The sequence below is a fragment of the Symphalangus syndactylus genome, chromosome 1 (assembly GCF_028878055.3).
Source record: "Symphalangus syndactylus isolate Jambi chromosome 1, NHGRI_mSymSyn1-v2.1_pri, whole genome shotgun sequence".
Lineage (NCBI taxonomy): Eukaryota > Metazoa > Chordata > Mammalia > Primates > Hylobatidae > Symphalangus > Symphalangus syndactylus.
This window is the reverse complement of record NC_072423.2, coordinates 114,886,099-114,908,108: the sequence shown is the minus strand read 5'-3', so window position 1 is coordinate 114,908,108 and position 22,010 is coordinate 114,886,099. Positions and strand designations below refer to the sequence as shown.

Here is a 22,010-nt window from a genome sequence, read left to right as displayed (position 1 = left end):
GGGGTGAGTACCTGGTGTTGACCAGAAGAGGAGATGTAGGCAAGTATAGTAAGAGGAAACAGAGGTAGAAAAAAAGCCAAAAGATGGTCTCCTGTTAACTCACTCAACCAACCACAAACATTGCCAGGCGCTGAGGGAGATGGTAGGAACTGGGTTTGTGCCTTTGAGGGATTTCCACTCCAGTTGAGGCTATTGGAGGTCTGGGGCTGGCCTGAGCTTGGAGACATGCTCCGCTCAGAGATCAGCGAGGTTCTTCTCTTCTGGATTCTGTCTGAGGGAAAGTGGAGGTGCAAATGCTGTAGGACCACTGTGGGTTTCTTGTGTTCCAGGAGTGGTTAGAGGTCTGCAGCCCTGTGTCCAGGACACCTCTGTTTGGAGGGAGAGATAGGCCTGCAAGTGTCCAGTTTCGATTGAGCAGTGGTTTCTGTGGGTGGAGGGAGGGGAAGCCCAAGAGGTGGTGGCCAGTGGAGGCTGTGGTCAGGGACAGACAGCACGGCTCGTGGTGTGCAACTCTGGCAACTCCTTTTCAGCAGTCTCATCTGCCACTCCCTCTCTGACTAGGTTACCCTTCTATCTTCCTATTCATACTTCTCTTTGTGCCTCTTCCCTTGGGTTCTTGAGGAGCTAGAATAGGGGAAGACTCCTGATTAAAGACTGCCCTGGGAGCCAGTCTATTAGGGATGCCAAAACATCACTGGAAGTATAAAGAGTCAGATATGAAACGCTCCCAGGGAGATGGCTGGATGTGCTGAAAGAAATACAAGAGAAGCATCTTGGGATGGGTAGGAATGGGATGGCATGGGGAGAGGGTGAAGTGAGCTTCTCAAGGGGCCTCAAGCCCCAAACCTGCCTTCTAAAAAGGGTGTGTTCAAAGCCCAAGGTGCTTTGGCTTTGCTAAGTGGGTATGTGAGTAGGAGTCCTTTGCCTTTTTGCTCCCTGGCTCAGCCTGCCCTCTGAATAAAAGTTGAACAAAATGTTAGCAATCAGTGTGAAACTGCGTTTGAAAGATTAGGCCAACTAGAAGCCCATAGGCTTAGCTCTGATTCCACAAACTACCTCATTATCTCTTCCTTATGCTGTCTCTCCCATCAGTGGTGAGTAGTGGCCCCACCTGTAGGCTGGCAGGGAGGTCCATGGGAGCCCCTTCCCTTCACTGGTGTGCCGCCCAGCCCTGTCCAGCAGGTGCTACTGGCCTCGTTATTAAAACTAGGCCCTGGCTCTTCCCTCGACTGATAAACTCCTCCAGATCTACTGCCCCGTTGGCAAATAGATCATTGAAGTTGCATCTGGAACTGAAGGGGAAATGCCTTACAAACTCTCTCTAGGTTGGCCAGAGGGCTATATTGATATCTACTAAGGGCTATATTGGTATCTACTTTATTCAATAACAAGATATTGAGTGTCTTCTGTGTGCAAATCCCTGCTCAAGGGACTGTAGAAGACTCTGGACTCCTCATTTTTTAAAAAAGTTGCAGCCAAATGTACCTAACGGAGGTGCATGTCAGAATCACATGGGAAGCTTTTCCAAATCCCCACGCCGGAGCCGAATCAGGTTCACAGATTGGGCCCAGGTCTTTGTGGCATGGCAAAGTTTAGAGAGTGGCTTTTATTTATGCCCTTGGGTGTGAAGCAATGGGCCAGTGTGAGAGGCAGGCATGTGTACCATGAACTAGAAGGCAAGGTCACGCATAGCCATCGCCGCAGAGAGAGATAAGCAATCTCTCTACTACTACACCCTACTGTCTACTACTCTCTGAGAATGTAGACTAGGAAATAAAGGTTAATATTGATAGAGAAGCATCCTGGGACAAAGAAGGTAAAGTGTGCCCCAGGGCATGGTTCCCCAAGAAGTAGAAATCTGAAGGATAATAACCGCTGTTGATTCTTTGCTCCCACTGAGCACACAGTGATAGAACACTGTGGTTCAAGACCAGGTTCCTGCCCTCAAGCAGCTTGCAGCCTGATGGAGCAGGGAGATAAGATATTGCATGTGTGTAACTACAACACAAGGTTGTTTTACTTTAGAGGGGACAAGCAGAATCCCACGACAACCCAGAGAGTGTTCTAATTTGCAGATTTGGGAGGGCTTCCTGGAGAAGCTGGCCTGTCAGCTAGAACATGTTCCAGGCCCAGGTGACCGCATGACAAATGCCTAGAGGTAGGGTATTGGAGAGATATGTGCCTGAAAGAAGGCCAGTGGTGTCTTGGGGTTGGATCCCAAGCTGCTGTGGGGAGGAGGCTTAGAGTGGAGTAAGAATGGAAAAGTTGGGTGGCATCGGATTGTGGAGGCCTTGAAAGCTTTGCTAAAGTGTATGGACTTTATTTGTAAGTAATGAGGAGCCACTACGGGTTTTCAAGCTCCTGGTGTAAGGGCAGAGGACAGCCTGGTGGGGAAAGAGAAGAGCAGTGGGGAGATGCCAAGGAAGTGAGGCCCTGTTTCAGGGATGAAACCATGGGTGTGCAATGGCAAGAATGAGTCAACTTTGAAAGCCACTAGACAGGCATAGTCATTTGGACCTGGCTGTGGAAATTGAGGAAAAGAAAACACAGGCCTCCAAGAGGACTTGAGGTTTGGAGTGTGGGTGGGTGGGGTGAAGCTAGCACCATCAACCAAATAGGAGGAGGACACTTTAGGTGCAAAGTGATAAATCTGAAGTCAGCTCACTATCCACCTGAGAAGGATGAGATGTTGGAGGAGTCCACCCTAGATGCCTTCACCAAGGTGGGTGTTCACCAAGGTAGGTGAGCCTTTGGGGCTGGGCTTGGCCCCTGGAGGGTAGCAACTGTATTCATTCATCTTTGTATTCTCTGAATAAATACTTAGTGCAGAAGGTAGCACTTATTAAATTCATTCCTCAATCAAATATTTATGAGCTAAATTTTTTTTTTTTTTTTTTTTTTTTTGAGACAGAGTCTGGCTCTGTCCCCCAGGCTAGAGTGCAGTGGCACCATCTCGGCTCACTGCAAGCTCTGCCTCCTGGGTTCACGCCATTCTCCTGCCTCAGCCTCCTGAGTAGCTGGGACTACAGGCGCCCACCACCACGCCCTGCTAATTTTTTTGTATTTTTAGTAAAGACAGGGTTTCACTATGTTGGCCAGGATGGTCTCGAACTCCTAACCTCGTGATCCGCCCACTTTGGTCTCCCAAAGTGCTAGGATTACAGGCTTGAGCCACTGCGCCCAGCCTATGAGCTAAATTTTTAAGGGCCAGTTCATGGGCTAGGACTTGGATCCAGGATACAGAACATTTCTCCAGTCTAGCTGTGGATTTTTAGAATCCAGATTTCAACATGACTGTGCTTATCTCAGGGTATGGCGACTTTTGTCTTCCAGACAGCCTCATCCAGCAGTACCTGAGGAATAAGGAGCCAGGCGCCTCCAAAGTGAATAAGCCAGTAGGGACAACCCTACAGTCAGGGAAGGGAGGTACTGTCTTGTCAGCATCGTGCAGTTATCACACACAATGAGCTTTAGGCCCTGTAAAGTCTCCAAGGAAGCACCTTTCCCAGAATCCTTTCATGTCTTAGAACCTTCTGAACCAAACACTGATTAGAAACACATGTCTAAAGGAAGGAGCATGCAAGGTGAACTCAGAGTTCAAGAAATGTTTTTTTGGATGGCAGTATAAAATTCCCAGGTAGGAAGCCACTTTCCCGCAGATGAGAGGCTGGCGGGACCCACTGGTGTAATGAATCACCTTCACTGCACGCCTGCAGCGGAGGTGACGTCTCCACTCTGCTGTGTTCTGTGATGCTCCTTCCAGGCCCGCTTCTCCATGACCCCCATTCCAGTCCCCTGTCCACCTGCACCTGCACCACCACAGGCCCTTCAGTAGAAGGAGGTGCCCTCATAGGCGAAGGCACCAGGGGATTGGGGGATCGGGGCTGGGCTGGGTGCTTGCAGCCGGCAGAACCAGAACTGCCGGAGGACATGTTTCAGGTGTGTGCGGAACTTGACCCCCACGAAGACATAGAGCACCGGGTTAAAGCAGCAGTGGGAGAAGGCGAGGTTGCGGCAGATGAGCAGGGCGTATTCTAGCTGCTGTTTGGCCTCGCAGCTCCGGATGATTTGGGTCCGAAACAGCGTCTGCAGAAACAGGGTGAAGTTGTAGGGACCCCAGCTGAGGAAGTAGGCCACCACGATGGCGAAGATGAGCTTGACTGTGCGGTGGCGCCGCTTGGAGCGTGAGCGGAACAGGGTCCTGAGGATTTCCACGTAGCAGAACAGGATAATCCCCAGCGAGAGCAGGAAGAAGAGGTTGTGCTGGTAGACCGAAGTGAGGTACCACGTGAGTTCGGAATAATCACAGCCTGAAGAAAGCACCTTGTGGAAGATGGTGTCGAGGATGGAGGACAGGATGCTGGCTACCCACACAGCCATGGTCACCAGCACCCGGCAGCGGAGGGTGGGGACGCGTAGGGTGGAGAGGGGGCTCACTACCGACAGGTAGCGGTGGATGGTCATGATGGTCAGGAAGAAGATGCTGCTGTAGAGGCTGATGGAGAAGATCATATTGAGGAGCTTGCAGAGGAAGTCTCCCAGCACCCAGCCCCAGTGGTATGGGGAGATCCACACAGGCAACAAGCAGGCGAACACCAGGTCTGAGAGGCACAGATTGAGGATGAAGATGTTGGTGAGGGACTCCAGGCTCTCATACTTCACCAGGACCCACAGCACTAGGCTGTTGCCCACTAGGCTGAGGAGAAACACCAGGCAGTACAGGACGGTGGTGGCGAGGGTAGCAAAAACCCAGGCCTGGTTCTCACATAGCTGGCTCTGAAGGTCATAGTAAAAAAAGGTGGTGCTCTCTGGGTTGCCTGAGGACTCCATCTGAACCAGATGGCAGGGACGTTTAGAACATCTGAAATGATAGAGACATGGAGTTTAAAGCCATGTGGTGGCTGGGTACAGTGGCTAACACCTGTAATCCCAGCACTTTGGAAAGGCCAAAGGGAGAGGATTGCTTGACCCCAGGAGTTTGAGACCATCCCAGGCAATATAGTGACACCCCTGTCTCTACAAAAAATTTAAGAATTACCCGGGTGTGGTGGCGCATGCCTATAGTCCCAGCTACTAAGGAAACTGGGGGGTGGGGAAAGATTGCTTGAGCCCAGGAGGGCGAGACTGCAGAGAGCTGTGATCACGCCACTGCACTCCAACCTAGGTGACAGAGAAAAACCATGTTTCAAAAACAAACAAAAAACCCAAAAAAGATGCCAGACTCTTAGTTGATTCCCTCCTGGATCAGAGAAAAGACCTGGAATGGGAAGGGGATTCTCTACAGAGTGTATTTTCCCCACAAGAGATAGCTTTGCAAGACCATTTCAAAATATTTCTATCTGTCATGTTGGTATCTTATTGCTACAAAGAGTCTATTCTATCAGGCTTAAGGGCTGCTTTAATATTAATGCTGGTCAGCTGTGCTGAATTACAAAAGGAGGAGCGTATAATGAGGCATGTCTGACCACCTCTTCCCATCATGGCCTGAACTAATGTTTCTTTAGAATGCCCTTCCTTGGCTGAGGAGTCCGTGCAGTTAGTTGTGGGGCTTAGAATTATATTTTTTATTTATACAACTTAAATGCTTGTTAAGACAAACACCAAGTAACCAATCAACACTTTTTAGAAAAATGAAACAAAATCCAGAGTCTACACAACATAACAATATTTAGGACACAATCCAAAGTTACTCAGCATATAAAGAAATAGGAAAACATGACCCATACTCAAAAGAAAAGACAATCAAGCAGCTGCCTGTGAGAGGGGCCACATGTTGGAATTTGTAAATATGTATCAAAATGTAACTATTATACCTGTTCCCAAGGAAATAAAGGAAACTATATTCATAACGAATGGAGAGATAGAAAGTCTCAGCAGAGAAAGAAAAGTTATATAAAAGGCCCAAAAGGAATTAGAAATCAATAACAAGATATCAAGAAAAGTTTCAATAATTTGGAAATAATTTAAAAAACCCCAGCACGTGTGACGTCATGGCGCCGTGCGTGGCAGCAGCGGCGCAGGGGGCGGGCCCGTGGCGCGGGGCCTGAGGAGGAAGTGGTGAGATTGTTGCTCCATCTGCGCCCAGAGAGGACACGGCTGCGTCGCGCTCCCCTGCAGTCCCCTCCATGTTCCCTGGCTCCACTGCTCCCCTCCTAAGGCTGCTGCTGTCTATGGAAGTAATGGAAGGACCCCTCAACCTGGCTCATCAGCAGAGCAGACGAGCAGACCGTTTATTAGCTGCAGGCAAATACGAAGAGGCTATTTCTTGTCACAAAAAGGCTGCGGCATATCTTTCTGAAGCCATGAAGCTGACACAATCTGAGCAGGCCCATCTTTCACTGGGATTGCAAAGGGATAGCCACATGAAACAGCTTCTCCTCATCCAAGAGAGATGGAAAAGGGCCCAGCGTGAGGAAAGATTGAAAGCCTAGCAGAACACAGACAAGGATGTAGCTGCCCATCTTCAGGCATCTCACAAACTCTCTGCCGAGGATGCAGAGGGCCAGAGCCTCCTTTCTCAGAAGTATAGCCCTTCCTCAGAGAAACGCCTGCCTGAGATTCAGGGGATCTTTGACAGGGATCCAGACATACTGCTATATTTACTTCAGCAAAAGAGTGAGCCAGCAGAGCCATGTATTGGAAGCAAAGCCCCAGAAGATGATAAAACAATTATATAGGAGCAGGCAACCAAAATTGCAGATTTGAAGAGGCATGTGGAATTCCTTGTGGCTGAGAATGAAAGATTAAGGAAAGAAAATAACTAAAGGCTGAAAAGGCCAGACTTCTAAAAAGGTCCAGTAGAAAAAAAGCTGGATGTAGATGCTGATTTTGTAGAAACGTCAGAGTTACGGAGCTTGCCGCCACATTCAGAAACTGCTACAGCCTCCTCATCCTGGCAGAAGTTTGCAGCAATGCTGGGAAAGCCAAGGACATTCCAATCCCCAGTCTTCCTCCCTTGGATTTGACATCTCCAGAACTTCCCCTTATGGAGCTCCCTGAGAATATTCTGAAAGGATTTATGAATAATTAAAATGGAAGGCCACAGAAGAGGGGAGAAGAGGAAATAATACAGTTTAATCCAGCAAAAATAAAAATATGAAAAGGGAAAACCACATAGAAGGGGCATCCTGGTCCCGGAAATGCTTCATCATCTGGTGGACTGTGGGAGAATAGGCATTGCCAGGACTTGGGAAACAGTCACTGTGAAATGCGTTGCATATCTCATTCACTGACTTGAGCTAATGATTCGAACTTGATAGACACTAAACTCATGGAGGTTCAGTTTCTCCTGATACAAACCAAATGGCCACTTGGAATAATTTTTTCAAGCAACAATTATTTTTCTTATCTTCAGGGTTAAAATTTATAAAATATGTGTAATTAATCTATAATGCCATAAATGATAATGCAAAACCTAAATAATACGATGGCCCGAGGGGCTGCCTTGTATTTGAAACATGCTTTCTGTCATGTATTGACTGTATGCATTTTGTTAATGCCCATTTTGTTTGTTTAAATAAGGTGTGTAAGATACGCACCTTATTTGTTAGTTGTAAGATACACACCTTAATTGTTAGTTATGGTTTTTTAAACAAATTACCAGTTTACATGATTAATCAGGGTGCATTTTAAGTTCTAATTTTGTTTATTGTATAATGCATCATTTGAAAATACCAAGGAGGAAATATCCTTTGTTTTTAATGATACATGAGTGGAAGTAATGCTAGTTGGCAGTATTTGATTGTAAGAAATCAATAAAGTAATTGTGTTTTATTGAAAAAAACCCAACTGACTTCTAGAATCTGAGTCAAAGAAGAAATCAAAAGGCAAAGTATAAAATATTTTGCATTGATAATAATGAAAATACCACATATCAAAATTCATGAAATGCAACTACAGCAGTACTTGGAGAGAAATTTATAGCTTTAAATGCTTGTATTAGAAAGAATAAATGTCTAAAATCTAAGACTTAAATCAGTGACATAAGCTAGAAATAGAAGAGCTAATTAAACTCAAAGTAAGTGGAAGGTATTAATAATAAAAGCAGAAATAAAATATAAAATAAAGAAAATGAACAAGATCAAAATTGGTTGCTTGACAACATTTTAATACACTGATAAAATCAGCAAGGAGCACTGGCTCATGCCTATAATTCCAGTGCTTTGAAAGGCTGAGGCAGGAGAATCCCTTGAGGCCAGGAGTTTCAGGCTGCAGTGAGCTATAATGGTGCTACTGCATTCCAGTCTGGGTGTCAGAGCAAGACCCTGTCTCAAAAGAAAGAGAGAGAGAGAGAGACCAAAAAATTGATGAAGCCTTATCTAGATTGACTGAGAACAAAGAGAGAGGAAATATATTACAGATCTTATAGACTTTACAAGAATAACAAATAAATATTATGATCAATTTTATGTTAAAAAATCCAACAACTTAAATGAAATGGATGAATTTCTTTTAACATCCAACATATCAAAACTGACATGGGATGATATGGCAAATGTGAATAGCCCTACATTTGTTATAGAAATATAATTAACTATATAAATCCTTACCACAAAGAAAACTTTAGAACTAGAGGATTTTTCTAAACATTTGGGGAAGAAATAACACCAGTTTTACACAAACTATCAGAAATAGAAATAAACAATGGAATATTTTCTAACTCCTTTTATGAGGCCAGAATAACCCTGATACCAAAATTAGACCAACAAATTACAATGAGAAAACTACAGAACAATATTCCTCATGAACATAGACAGAAAAATTCTTAACAAAATATTGGCAGATCAAATCCAGCAATACATTTTAAAAGAATAATATAACATGCCCAAGTCGAGTTTATCCCAGAAATATGAGACTGTTTTAATACATGAAAATCAATTTAAGTCACCATATCAATAGAATAAAGAAAAAAACTACATGATCTTTTCTGATAAATGTAGAAAAGCATTTGACAAAGCTCAACACCCTTTGATGATATAAACTCTCAGCAAATTAGAAATAAAAGGGATATTGGACATCTATAAAAATCATTCTTTTTTTTGCTGGTTATTAATTCATTTACTCAAAAATTTCAGAGGCAGTCATGTTCTGGGCCTGGAAGCCTTTGGGGATAAAAAGGAAAATGATGTCAAATCTCAAACCCCTCCAAGTTACATTCAGTGGCCTGGCTCCCTTTTGCTGGTTGTCTCTCCCCCTCCCCATCTCTGTGGCCCACCTCAACTCTAAGGGAGTGAATTTAGCTTTCTGGACTGTAATATAATTTAGATTGAGAAAGACAGCTCTAAATTATACAACCACCAGTAATAACAAGGCCTTACATAGAGATATGTAGCCAAATAAACCTCTCTACTTCTTTCAGCATAAGAAAAATATTATTTATATGTTAGGTCTACTCAAAGTATGGTTCCCAGATCCATTTTTTTCTTCTTTTTATTTTTTGAGATGGAGTCTCTTTCTCTACCCCTGTCTGGAGTGCAGTGGTGCGATCTTGGCTCACTGCAAGCTCCATCTCCCGGATTCATGCCATTCTCCTGAATCAGCCTCCCAAGTAGCTAGGACTACAGGCACCCGCCACCATGCCTGGCTATTTTTTTGTATTTTTAGTAGAGACGGGGTTTCACCGTGTTAGCCAGGATGGTCTCAATCTCCTGACCTCATGATCCACCTGCCTCGGCCTCCCAAATTGCTGGGATTACAGGCATGAGCCACCGCGGCCAGCCAATTTTTCTTCTTTGATTTTTTTTTTTTTTTGAGACAGGGTCTCGCCCTATCACCCATGCTAGAATGCAGCGGTGTGATCACATCTCAACCTCCTGAGCTCAAGTGATCCTCTCACCTTAGCCTCCTGAGTAGCTGGTAGTACAGATGTGTGCTACCACACCTAGCTAATTTTTGGGGGGTATTTTTTGCAGAGATAGGGTCTCACCATGTTAGGTGAGGAACTCCTGGACTCAAGAAATCTGCCAGGCTAATCCGGAACTCCTGGACTTAAGCAATCTGCCGGCCTTGGCCTCCCAAAGTGCTGGAATTACAAGCATGAGCCACTGCGCCCAGCCCAGATCAGCTTTTCTGAAGAGAATGCAGATTCTTGGGAAAACCTCATACCAAAGGAATCAGAGCCTCCAGAGGTAGCTCAGGAATCAGCATATTTACTAGCCCTCCAGGTGGTTCTGATGTGCAGCAAAGCTTAAGAACTCCTGATATAGGCTGTTACAATTAGAGGAAAACATAAGTTTAAAATGTTTGTAAAGGAACTCACCTGAATCTACACCTCTTTACATGCGTCTTGAGGCAGAAATGGTGCTTCTCTGTTTCATATTTCACTTAAAGAAACTGAAACACCTGTCCTGCCCAGAAGGCTGGAGGAGGAGGATGGGAGGGATCTCAGAGCGAGCCAGGGGGCCAGAGGGGGACAGCTAGTGAGAGAGGAGGAAGGAAGAAGCCAGTCAGGCAGGCAGTTAGGATGGATCCTTGGTGGAACTCCTTCAAACCAAGAACAGCCTGAAAATCAAGCTGCAAGCCCCGGATAAAGAAAAGAGCCTGCATGTTTGAATAGAAACACCTACTCTGTGAATCCAGATGAACAAATTCCACTCCTTTTTTGAACATATATCCCTCTCCTTGGCACGCCTTTGTCTCATTTCACACACTTCCTCCAGATTGGTCCTTACCTTTTACCTGTTTTACATATACCTATCTTTCTGTGATTAGCTGCTGGCCAAATTTTCATTTGCATAAAGTGTAACGTCACTTCAGCCCCTGATTGGTCCTGGGCCAAGGTCTCAGGACAAGCTTTCACTTCAGCCCCAATTGGTTCTTTACACTATTGTACCTCTTCCTGAGTAGTGCTTTTTCCAAGCCTACCCATAAACCAATCAGCACGTATTCCCTCATTCTAAGCCTGTAAAAACCTGTGACTCAGCCTTATAGCTAGCAACCCTCTTTTGGGTCCCCTCTGTTTGCTGAGAGCTTTTCTGTGGCTTAATAAATCCAACTCTGCCTTATTCACTCTCCAGTGTCTGTGTGCCTTATTTTTCTTGGTGCTGGGACAAGAACTTGGAGCTCACCAGTGGGGGGAGTAAAAGAGCTGTAACACTCCCACCCACCAAACAACAGGAGTGAAAAAGCTGCAACAGTAGGAGACAGTTTTTCCACATCCTTAATGAATAAAGATGTTGAGCATCTTTTTATATGTGTATTGGTCATTTGTGTATCGCTTTGTAGAAGTGTCTATTCAGAACCTTTGCCTTTTAAAAATTTGAGTTATTAGTCTTTTTATTATTAAATTGTAAGAGTTATTTCTACATTCTGGATACTAGATCCTTATCAGAGATGTGATTTAAAAAGAATTTATCTCATTCCGTGGGTTCCTTTTTAATTCTTCATAGTGCCCTGTGACACACAAATGCTTTAAATTTTCTTTTTCTTTTCTTTCCTTTTTTTTTTGAGGCAGGCCCTCACTCTGTCACCCAAGCCTGAATTCAGTGGCATGATCAGCTCACTATTGCCCTGAACTCTGGAGCTCAAGAGATACTCTTGCCTCAGCCTCATAAGTAGCTAAGACTATAGGTACACAGCACCACATCCAGTTAATTATTTTAATTTTTTTGTAGAGACAGGATCTCACTATATTGCCCAGACTAATCTTGGACTCTTGGCCTCAAGTGATCCTCCTGCCTTGGCCTCCCAAAGCTCTGAGATTATAGACCTGAGCCACCATGCCTGACCTGTTTTTAACTTTCATGAAATCTAATTTATAAATTATTTCTTTTGTTGCTTGTGATTTTGCTGTTGTAGTTAAGAAATCCTTGCCTAGTCAGGTTATAGGGATTTACAGCTATGGCTTAGCTCTGAACTTTCAGTTATATTCCACTGGTCTTTGCATCTATCCTTATGTCAATACCATAGAGTTTTGATTACGTTTGTAGTAAGTTTTGAAATCACAAATCCTCCAATTTTGTTCTTTCTTCTATTCAAGATTGGAGACATATAGATTAATGAAATACAATGGGGAAAGCCATATATCTATGGTCAATTCATTTTTTTGTTTGTTTATTTTGAGACAGGTTCTCACTCTGTTGCCCAGTCTGGAGTGTAGTGGTGCGATCATGGCTCACTGCAGTTTCAATCTCCCAGGCCTAAGTGATCCTCCTACTTCAGCCTCCCGAGTAACTGGGACTACAGGTGCACACCAACATACCTGGCTAATTTTTATAGAGACAGGGTTTTACCATGCTTCCCAGGCTGGTCTTCAACTCCTGGGCTCAAGTGATCTGCTTGCCTCAGCCTCCCAAAGTGCTGGGATAGTCAACTGATTTTTGACAAGGGTCAAAAATCAAGACCATTTACAAGGCCATTCAGTGTTAAAAGAATATGCTTCTCAACAAATGGTGCCAGGAAAACTAGATAGTCATATACAAGACAAAGTTGTACTCTTACCTCACATCATATACAAAAATTAACTCAAAATGGATTAAAGAGCCAAATGCAAGGGCTAAAAAACCTGTAACACTTTTGTGTGTCAAAGGACACTATCAAGAAATTTAAAAAGAATTTTGATGGAAATTGCATGGAATTTGTAGATCAGTTTGGGGAGTATTGCCATTTTAACAATATTGAGTCTTCCAATCCGGGAACACTGAAAGTCTTTCCATTTACATAGGTCTTCTTTAGTTTTTTTCCACATTATTTTGTGGTTTTCAGTGAGTAGATTTTGTGCACTCTTGGTTAAATTTATTCCTAAGTATTTTTATGCTATTGTAAATGGAATTGTTTTGTTAATTTCATTTTCAGATTGTTCATTGCTAGTGCATAAAAATACAACTGATTTTTACATATTGATCTTGTACCCTGAGCTTATTTATTAGCTTTAATAGTTTTTTGGGTTTTTTTTTTTTTGGTGGATTCTTTCAGTTCTCTATGTACTATAAAGTCATGACATCTGCTTATAGAAATACTTTCACTTCTTCCTTTCCAATCTGGGTACATTTCCCCCCACTGTGTTTAGTTGTCCTGGCTAGAACCACCAGTGCAATGTCAAATAGGAGAGGACAATGGACATCATTGTCTTGTTTCTGATCTTAAGAGAAAAGCTTCTAGTCTTTCACTACAAGTATGATGTTAATTGTGGGTTTTTAATACATGCCTTTTATCAGATTAAGGAAATTCCCCTCTATTTCTAATTTGTTGAGTGTTTTTATCATGAAATGGTGTTGGGTTTTGTTAAATGCTTATTCTGCATCTCTTGAGTTTATTGTATGGAAATACCACAGATTTTTTTATTCCTTCACCTATTGAAGGACATCTTGGTTAATCCTATTTCTTGGAAATTATGAAAAATACTTTATACACTATACACTATGTATAAAAAAGTATTTTATACACGATATGTATTTGAATGCAAGTTTTTGTTTACACATAGTTTTGAGCTCAATTATAACTAGGAGTGTGATTGGATTATATGATAATAATGGCAGTGGTGGGCCATCCAGAGCAGCTGCTACCATCATGCCAGCTGCAGCAGGGAGGCATGAGCGGTGGTGGCAGGAGCAGCTGCAGGAGCAGCAGTGGGGGTGGTGGGACCTCTGTGCCCTGCGTCCCCATGCCCTGCATCCCTGAGGCAGCTTAATGCACCACCCCTATCCTTGCATGGCCGGGCAGGACCTACTCTCAGGCCTGGAGGCTCTGCCACAGCCTCAACCTCACTCCCTGCCGTGTTCTGGAAGCCTGTGAGTACCTGGCCAAAGGTGTAGCTGGGACTTTCAGGGCTAGCCTTGGGAGTGTCAGGTTCATTTGTGCAGGGTTGGCCAGGGCCACCACGCCACCTGCACCTTGCCCAGAACCACTGTGGGGAAAATGCGGAGGGGAGGTGTGGCTGGAGCTGCATGCTCCACAGAGCCAGCAGGAGCTGGGGACAAATGGGAGCCCTGCCCCTTAGAAGTTGGTGGGACATGGAGCTCCCCAGGCACAACTGCAGCTGCCGAAGCCATGGCTGTGACTTGGGCACCCCTGTGCTCTTGGGAGCTAGGAACAGGCAAGAGCCCCGCCCTCCGAGGCACTGCTACAGTCACCCTGCTGTGGCTATGGATCCAGGCATCTCTGCACTGTCAGGGGCCTGGGAAGGTCCCCCCTTGCCCACAGGCTTGGAAGGACCTGCTCCTGCTGCTTGGCTTCTCCCCGCTGTAACTGCCTACTCTGATCTTGGAGTAAGGTTGGGGCCAAGCTTGGGTGCTGTTGCAACCTGGCCAGGTGTGTGCATGCTTGGGGCAGTGCTGACATGCCAGGCCCTGTCACCTTGGCCCCCTCTGGACTTTGGGCACTGATGAGCACAGGAGGAAGGCTGAGGAGGGGAGTGCTGAGGGCAGCTCATTGCTGGCCTGCAGGCAACCCTTGGCATCAACAGCCTGAGTGCCATAAACAGTGGTGGGAGGTCAACAAGCTCCTGGGCAGAAAGGGCCAGGTCCCTGGTGAAGTCCCACCTTCAAGCTGGGGAAAGCCTGAAGCCAGGTGGCTGGGCTGACAGTCCCACAAACCACAGGGGGACCTTTTGGTGCCTTTCCTTGTTCTGGCCCATGGCCGCCCATGGACTTTCTCCCCTCTGCTGCCCATAAAAACCCTGGGCTCAGCCAGATTTGGGAAGAGGATGGAGAGATGACGAAGAGACGATGGGATGACCTGTCTAAGAGAGGCTACCCACTCTAGGGCCTCCTCTCTGCTGAGAGCTGCAGAGACAATGGGATAACCTGCCTGCAGAGAGGAGCTTCCCACTCTAGCATCTCCTCTCTGGTAGGAGATGAACTGTGAGTCTTCTCTGAGCTGTTCTATTGCTTGATAAAGCTCTTCATCTTGTTCATGCTCCACTTCTCTGCATACTTCATTCTTCTGGTTCACAGGACAAGAACTTGGGACTCACCAAATGGTGAGGCTAAAAGAACTGTAACACAAACAGGGCTGAAACATGCCCCCTGCTTGCCACATGGGCAAAGAGGAGAGAAAAGCTGTGGTCCTTTGGGGATCCCAGACCTGGGTGCTCCCCAAGCTAGGACTGTGACTTCCTCTTTGGGGCCTTGTGGTTCCTGGCATCTCTAAGTTTCCGTGTACCACTGCATTCCCTTACGCTAGCAGGGGAAGCTGCTTGTGGTGCATCTGGTCCAGCCACAGCTTCACAGAGAGCCAGCACCCAGGCTGGCACCTGGAGCTGGCCACCCCACAGCATAGCTGGCATGTCTGACTATGCAATGCTGGACCCCATACTTGCTCACACAGCCCTTGCCACTTCATGCCTGACTCACAGTCTCCCTTGGAGGCATGGGATACAGGCTGGTAGTGTGAGCCTAGTGCAGCATGCCAGGCTGAGTGAGCAGGATAAGCCCAGTGGGCCCGAGGAAAACTTGGGCAAAGGCACCACTGGCCACAGGTTTCCAGCCAGAAAAGAGACCCCCCAAAGATCTTGTAACAATAAGACTATGTTTAGCTTTGTAATAAACTGTAAAACTGTCTTCCAAAGTAGCTGGATTATTTTGCATTTCCATCATCAATGAATGAGCATTCTCATTGCTAGACATCCACATTCATGTTAGCATTTGATGTCAGGTTCTAAAAAATGTATCCATTCTAATATGTGCATAGGGGTACCTCATTGCCATTTTAATTTGTAATTCTCTAATGACATATGATGTTGAGCATCTTTTCATATGCAATTTCGAATCTGTCTATCATCTGTGGTGAAGTGTCTGTTTAGATATTTTGTCCATTTTCTAAATTGGATTGTTTTCTGATCATTGAGTTCTAAGAGTTCTTTGTATATTTTGGATATAAGTCCTATATCCAAAATTTTTTTCAAATATTTTCTCCAAGTATCTGGCTTGTCTATTCATTCTTTTAACAAGTTTTTTTTTTTGTAGTGCAAAAGTTTTAAATTGTAATGAAGTCTAATTTATTACTTTTTTCTTTCACAGTATTGTATCTAAAAACTCATCAATTTGGGGTCCTACCTAGGTATCAGAAAAAGAAGACAAAAAGAAAAAACAAAAATAATAAAAACTCATAAAAAATCCAAGGCCATCTAGATTTTCTCCAGTGTTACTTGCTAGAAGTTTTGTACATTTGCATTTTGCATTTAGATTTAAGGTGCATTTTGAGTTTTTTGTGAAAGGTGTAAGATCTGTGTATAGATTCCTCTTTTGCATGTAGATGTACAATTGTTCTAGCACCACTTGTTGAAAATATCCTTCATCCATTTAATTACCTATGCGCCTTTGACAAAAATCAGTTGACTATATTAGTGCAAGTCTATTTCTGGGCTCTCTGTTATGTTCTGCTAGTATTCTTTCACCAGTGTCACACTATCTTGATTACTGTAACTTTATATAAAGTCTTAAAGTTTGGTAATGCTAGGCCCCTGACTTTGTTCTTCTTCATTTTTTTGTTGGTTGTTCTAGGTCTTTTGTCTTTCCAAATAAGCTTTAGAATCAATTTGTTGATATTCACAAAATAAGTTGCTGGGTTTTGATTGGGATTGCATTATAGCTATAGATCAAGTTATGAATTGCCATCTTGACAATATTGAGTCTTCTTATCTTAAACGTGGAATATTGCTCCATTTATTTAGGTCTTCATTGATTTCTTTTATAGTTTTATGGCTTTCCTTAGATAAATTCTGTATATATTTTATTAAATTGATGCTTAGGCATTTAGAATTTTTTGGTGCTAATGTAAATGGTCTTGTTTTCAATTTCAAATGTCAAGTGTTCATTGCTGTTTTTTTTTTTTTTTCTTTTAGACAGAGTCTCACTCTGTTGCCAGGCTGGAGTGCAGTGGCATGATCCTGGCTCGCTGCAACCTCTGCCTCCTGGGTTCAGGTGATTCTCCTGCATCAGCCTCTGGAGTAGCTGGGATTACAGGTGCCCGCCCTCATGCCCAGCTAATTTTTTGTATTTTTAGTAGACGGGGTTTCACCACATTGGTCAGGATGGTCTCGAACTCCTGACATCAGGTGATCCACCCGCTTTGGCCTCCCAAAGTGCTGGGATTACAGATGTGAGCTACTGCACCTGGCCATTGCTGGTATTTAGAAGAGCCAAGTCTTTTGTATATTAGCCTTGCCTTCTGCAGGCTTGCTATATAAATTAGAGGAGTTTTTTGTGCATTCTTTGAGATTTTATACTGTGAGAACCATGTCATCTGCAAAGATATTTTTATCTCTTCTTTCCCAATCTTTATAACTTTTATTTCCTTTTTTTTTGTTTTGTTTTATTGCAACAGCTGGATGTTCGGTACAATGTTGAATAGGAATGGTGACAGAGGACATCCTTGACGTGCTCCTATTCTTAGGGGAAACACATCCAATTTCTTACCCTTAAGAATGTTAGGTTTCGGTTTTCTTTAAAAAATTATATAAATGTATGGGTACAAGTATAGTTTTGTTACATGCATATATTGCATAATGGTGAAGTCAGGGTTTTTATGATATATACCACCTGAATAATGTACATGGTACCCACTAACTAATTTCTCATAATGAAACTGACCCAATAGTCCCATAGAGAGCTTCTTTGATGAAAAAAGCTTCTGGTTTTAAAGCTTAAAACTTGTATTTGTTTTACCTGAGTTTCTTCCTCAGGAAAGATCTTCAGGCCTCTCAAAAAAAGTATCAACCACCAGAAACTCACCATATCACCGCATCCAGATAATGAGATGCCAGACCCCTCATTCATCATGATTGCCTCCTTGCCCCTCCATAGTTCCTGTTTTCTTTTTCTTTTGAGACGGAGTCTCGCTCTGTCACCCAGGCTGGAGTGCAGTGGTATGATCTCAGCTCACTGCAACCTCTGCCTCCCAGGTTCAAGTGATTCTCCGGCCTCAGCCTCCTGAGTAGCTGGGATTACAGGCGCTCACCACCACACCCCGCTAATTTTTGTATTTTTGGTAGAGATGGGGTTTCACCATGTTGGTCAGGCTGGTCTTGAACTCCTGACCTCCTGATCCGCCCACCTCGGCCTCCCAGTGTTGGGATTACAGGCGTGAGCCACCATGCCTGGCCCCATAGTTCCTGTTTTCTTACACATTGTTACATTTCTTCCCTGCTATGTAAACATCTCCTTTCAGTCAGTCAGGGAGATGGATTTGAGACTAAGCTCCTATCTCCTCAGTTGCAGCACCTGATTAAAGCCTTCTTCATTGGCAATAATTGTCTCAGTCATTGGTTTTCTGTGCCATGAGCAACGGGACCTAGACCAAACTCCTGGTGTCTCAGTAACAGATTTTGGTTCCCTGACCAGCAACGTGTTGCCACAGTTGCTCATTGCTCAGCTGCCATGGGCCAGGAGTCTAAAAAGCCCTCCTAAGCAGCTGCCCACTCAGTTTTGGTTGGAGGTAAGTTTCAGTCTGTCTCTGGCCCCGCTACAGCTGGTCTCAACTGTGTTCCTGATTGCCTATGAAGAACTGTCTTTGAAATTTGACGTCTACATCCCGATAGGTGAGTGTCCTTTGTGGGCCCAGACAGCAGGAGATGCTCCTCTCAATTTGGGAAATTTTTGAAAGAATTTCCATTTGCAGGTTGAACAAGTCCAACTGACAGTGAGGGAAGCACCCTGACTGTTTCACTACGGACACTCTTGGGGGCTTGTTTGTAATTGTTTGTGTGTGTGTCCAGGCCAGTGAGTGTCTTTTGTGGGTACCAGATAGCAGGATGTGCTCCTCTCAATTTGGGAAATTCCTAAGGAATTTTTGTTTGCAGGTCGATTAGGCCCAACTAGTGGAGAGAGGAAGGACCCCGGCTGTTTCAGTTTGGACACCCTTGGGGCTTGTTTATTGCTGCAGCTGTCGGATTGCGTTTTGGTGATTGTGTGTGTATCATGGGAAATTAGAATTACATAAACTGATATTCTTTTGTAATAATGCTTGTCGCCAATATTGTTTGGAATCAGAGTTTGCTGTTGAATGAGAAAGTGGGATGGAGTTTCCTGTATCCAGGCTTTTATGTTGCTGTTCTGAGCAGGTTGGGCCTGGTTAATAGGTTCCAGGTGGTTTTCTGTGGCGCTGTTTGGCCCCACTGTTCTTTGGACTCTGAGGAGGTTTGGCCTTTAAAAATCAAACTGCTATGGAAACTGCTTTACCCAAAATTTTGGTTTACACCCTATGTTGGATTACATATGGGGCAAATAAAGTGTAACCACGTAAACCAATGACTTTGTATGTGTGCGTATGCATGTCTAGATGTGTTTATGTATGTACACTTATTATGTTATGTCTTTTTGTCTACCAAATTGGCTTGTAAACAAAAGAGAACTCATAAATTAAGTAAGCCCAAAGTATTTTTCAAGTTCACATGACTTAAGTAAACCTTTAATAAATAAACTGGCTTTAAAAATATTAATAAAATAAAAATAAGAATGTCTTAAGAATTGTTAACATATATTTTTGTTTGGGCTTTATATTTGTCTCTGCTAGATATTTTGAGGTATCAGGGTTTGGCACAGGTTATAAAATGATAAACCTAGCCAGAACAAAATGATCTTTGTAGGAATTTTTTAATAAGTAAGACTAATTTAATGTTATTGGTTTAATGAAAACAGCTGAATCTTCTGAGTTATTGGTGAAAATGCCCTTGTAGTTAACTTAAAGTTCTTATTTAGGTAAACACCTGATATTCACAGGTTATAAAATGGTTAACAAGGAAATAAATAATGCATAAATAATCGAGATAAACTGCCAAAAATAAATTTAAAATGTGAGTAAGTGCTATAGGTGAAGTTTTTGTGTAACTTAAAATCTTAAAAGTTATTTTCAATGCTTATTGGATGTCTGAGTCATTTCCAATTAAGGAAGGGTTATGATATCGGGAAATATATTTCTAAAAATTATAGAATTGTTCTCATCTATAAAATGCTAGTATCTGGTAGGCAGTTGAGGGTTTCTTGCCTCCCAGTATTTCACTAAAATTTAGGGTTACTAAGTATAAGAATTATATTAATTCTGTATATAGAAGATACCAAAAAATGTATGTTCTTAGTGAGAAAAAGAATAATTTTGTCTAATTCAGAAGTTATCTAAATGTTAATTCAAACTATGGACTTGAAAATGTTATTTATGAAACAAAGTAGAAAGGAACCAGTAAATAGGGGAGAGAGATATGAAGAAAGTTATGAATGTGACAATGTATTTTTGGTGAGAAAGGTTATAAAGAAAAGAGAAAAATATTGTATGAGAAAGAATCTTGTATGGTGAATTTTTGTCCTAAAATAAAATGACTAGTTATTTAAAAAAGAAAAGAAAATGTAGGACAAAATAAAAAGTCCAAACATATCATAGATGGTCTGTATCAGTCCTATGTTGCTTTTTCCTGGTTCTCTGTGTTTCTATCTTTATGCACACATAGAGAAAATAGAAAGTTGAAAAAGTTTAGATAGTAAAATATCCCTTAAAACCTGATAGAAAATTGGAAAAATTTGACTGATTAACATTGCTCATAGTTAAAGCTCTTAGTTTTGATGAAGAAAAAATAAATATTATAAAGAAATACATTGTCAGTTTGGCAATTCTTTTTTAATACAATTCACCATGAAGCCAGATTTAGCATGGAGCCAAATTTCACATACATGCTTGCATTGCTTCACAGTATATTTGCTATTTTGCAGATAGTACTGATACTAAGGTACTTGTACGGGTCATGTATCTAGGTGAATTTCTTAATTTCAAAAAATGTATAGTGGTATCAGTTGACTTAAAGACATTAATCTGTGCACCAGGAATAAAATATATGTTGTGTGCATGGGTTTTTTTTTTTTTTTTTTTTTTTTTTGAGATGGAGTCTTGCTCTGTCACCCAGGCTGGAGTGCAATGGTGCAATCTTGGCTCACTGCAACCTCTGCCTCCCAGGTTCAAGCAATTTTTCTGCCTCAGCCTCCCAAATAGCTGGGATTACAGGCACGTGCCACCATGCCTTGTATTTTTCTGAGAGGTGGGGTTTCACTGTGTTGGCCAGACTTGTCTGGAATTCCTGGCCTCAGGTGATCTGCCAGGCTTGGCCTCCCAAAGTGCTGGGATTACAGGCATGAACCACTGTGCCTGGCCGTATGTGTGTTTTTTTAACCTCTAGGTAACACTTTAGCCTCCAAGGTAAACTGAGTAGGATAAAAATTTGGAGTTGGTTTCCTGTTTATTTTTGCTTCTAATTTTCATTTATTGTTGTTTGTTCTCTTTTAGGTTTTACTTATGTATACATCTCTATAAAACTATTGGTGTTTTTTAGTTTGTAATTGAAGGCTTTTATTTGGTTCTTTGAATAGTCATTTTGTTTCCTATGCATTTCTAACAAGTCATCATTTGTTCTGTTTATCTAGAATTCCTAGGCTACCTTTGTCAAGCCTCCAAAAATTAATAAACACCAGCCATTTAACATTTGATTGGTTTTGCTTACCCCGATGATCTTGAGAACTATGAGAGCTTTAAAGATCCTGGCCAAAAAATACAAGACTTATTTTTACAAGTTCTAAGCAGAAATAGTGTACTATTTATTTTACTGGAAAAAGTAGGTGAGAATAATTTCCAAGGTAATTCAATTCAATCAACAATTTGAGTTGGTTTTACATCTTTTCCTGTAATGAGGGAAAACTGTGATACGGCTATAAACTTTTAATGCTAAGGAAAGATTGGCCTTGTCCTTAAGTAAATTATATTGATTGGAATTTTTCTCAAATTAATTACAATTAAGTGATATTCACTTTGAGTAAGTGGTAAAAAAAAAAAAAGAGACTTTCCAGTGATCTTTGACCCAAAGCCATTTAACACTGATGGGTCCTCATGTGTGTACTTGAAAACAAAATATGTGCAAGTGTTTCACTGGTTTGAAGATTTTTGTGGTGAAAGTTACCTAATCAGCTGTCAGTACTGTATCTAGAAACCAATCTTGGAAATGTGTGATGATGCTCTTTTAAATAGCTGAAAAGAAATTATTGTGTGCTTTACTTTGTTCTTGTTTTGTTGTATGGTATTTAAGTCAAAGGAGATAT

At 42.7% G+C, this 22,010-nt stretch overlaps 1 protein-coding gene and 1 pseudogene across 1 annotated transcript; one reads left to right on the top strand and one right to left on the bottom strand.

The window, feature by feature from the left end:
- Positions 1 to 3,590: 3,590 nt before the first annotated feature.
- Positions 3,591 to 4,859, bottom strand: XCR1 (X-C motif chemokine receptor 1). The gene has a single exon (XM_055294715.2). It carries the CDS (start codon positions 4,828 to 4,830, stop codon positions 3,829 to 3,831), a length of 1,002 nt encoding a protein of 333 aa, XP_055150690.1. The 5' UTR covers positions 4,831 to 4,859; the 3' UTR covers positions 3,591 to 3,828.
- A 1,266-nt stretch (positions 4,860 to 6,125) lies between these two features.
- On the top strand, positions 6,126 to 7,118 carry LOC129491022 (nuclear receptor-binding factor 2-like; annotated as a pseudogene).
- Positions 7,119 to 22,010: the final 14,892 nt, after the last annotated feature.

Coding starts and splice junctions, on each gene's coding strand:
- XCR1 (XM_055294715.2), bottom strand. CDS start 4,830: ATGGAGTCCTCAGGCAACCCAGAGAGCACCACCTTTTTTTACTATGAC.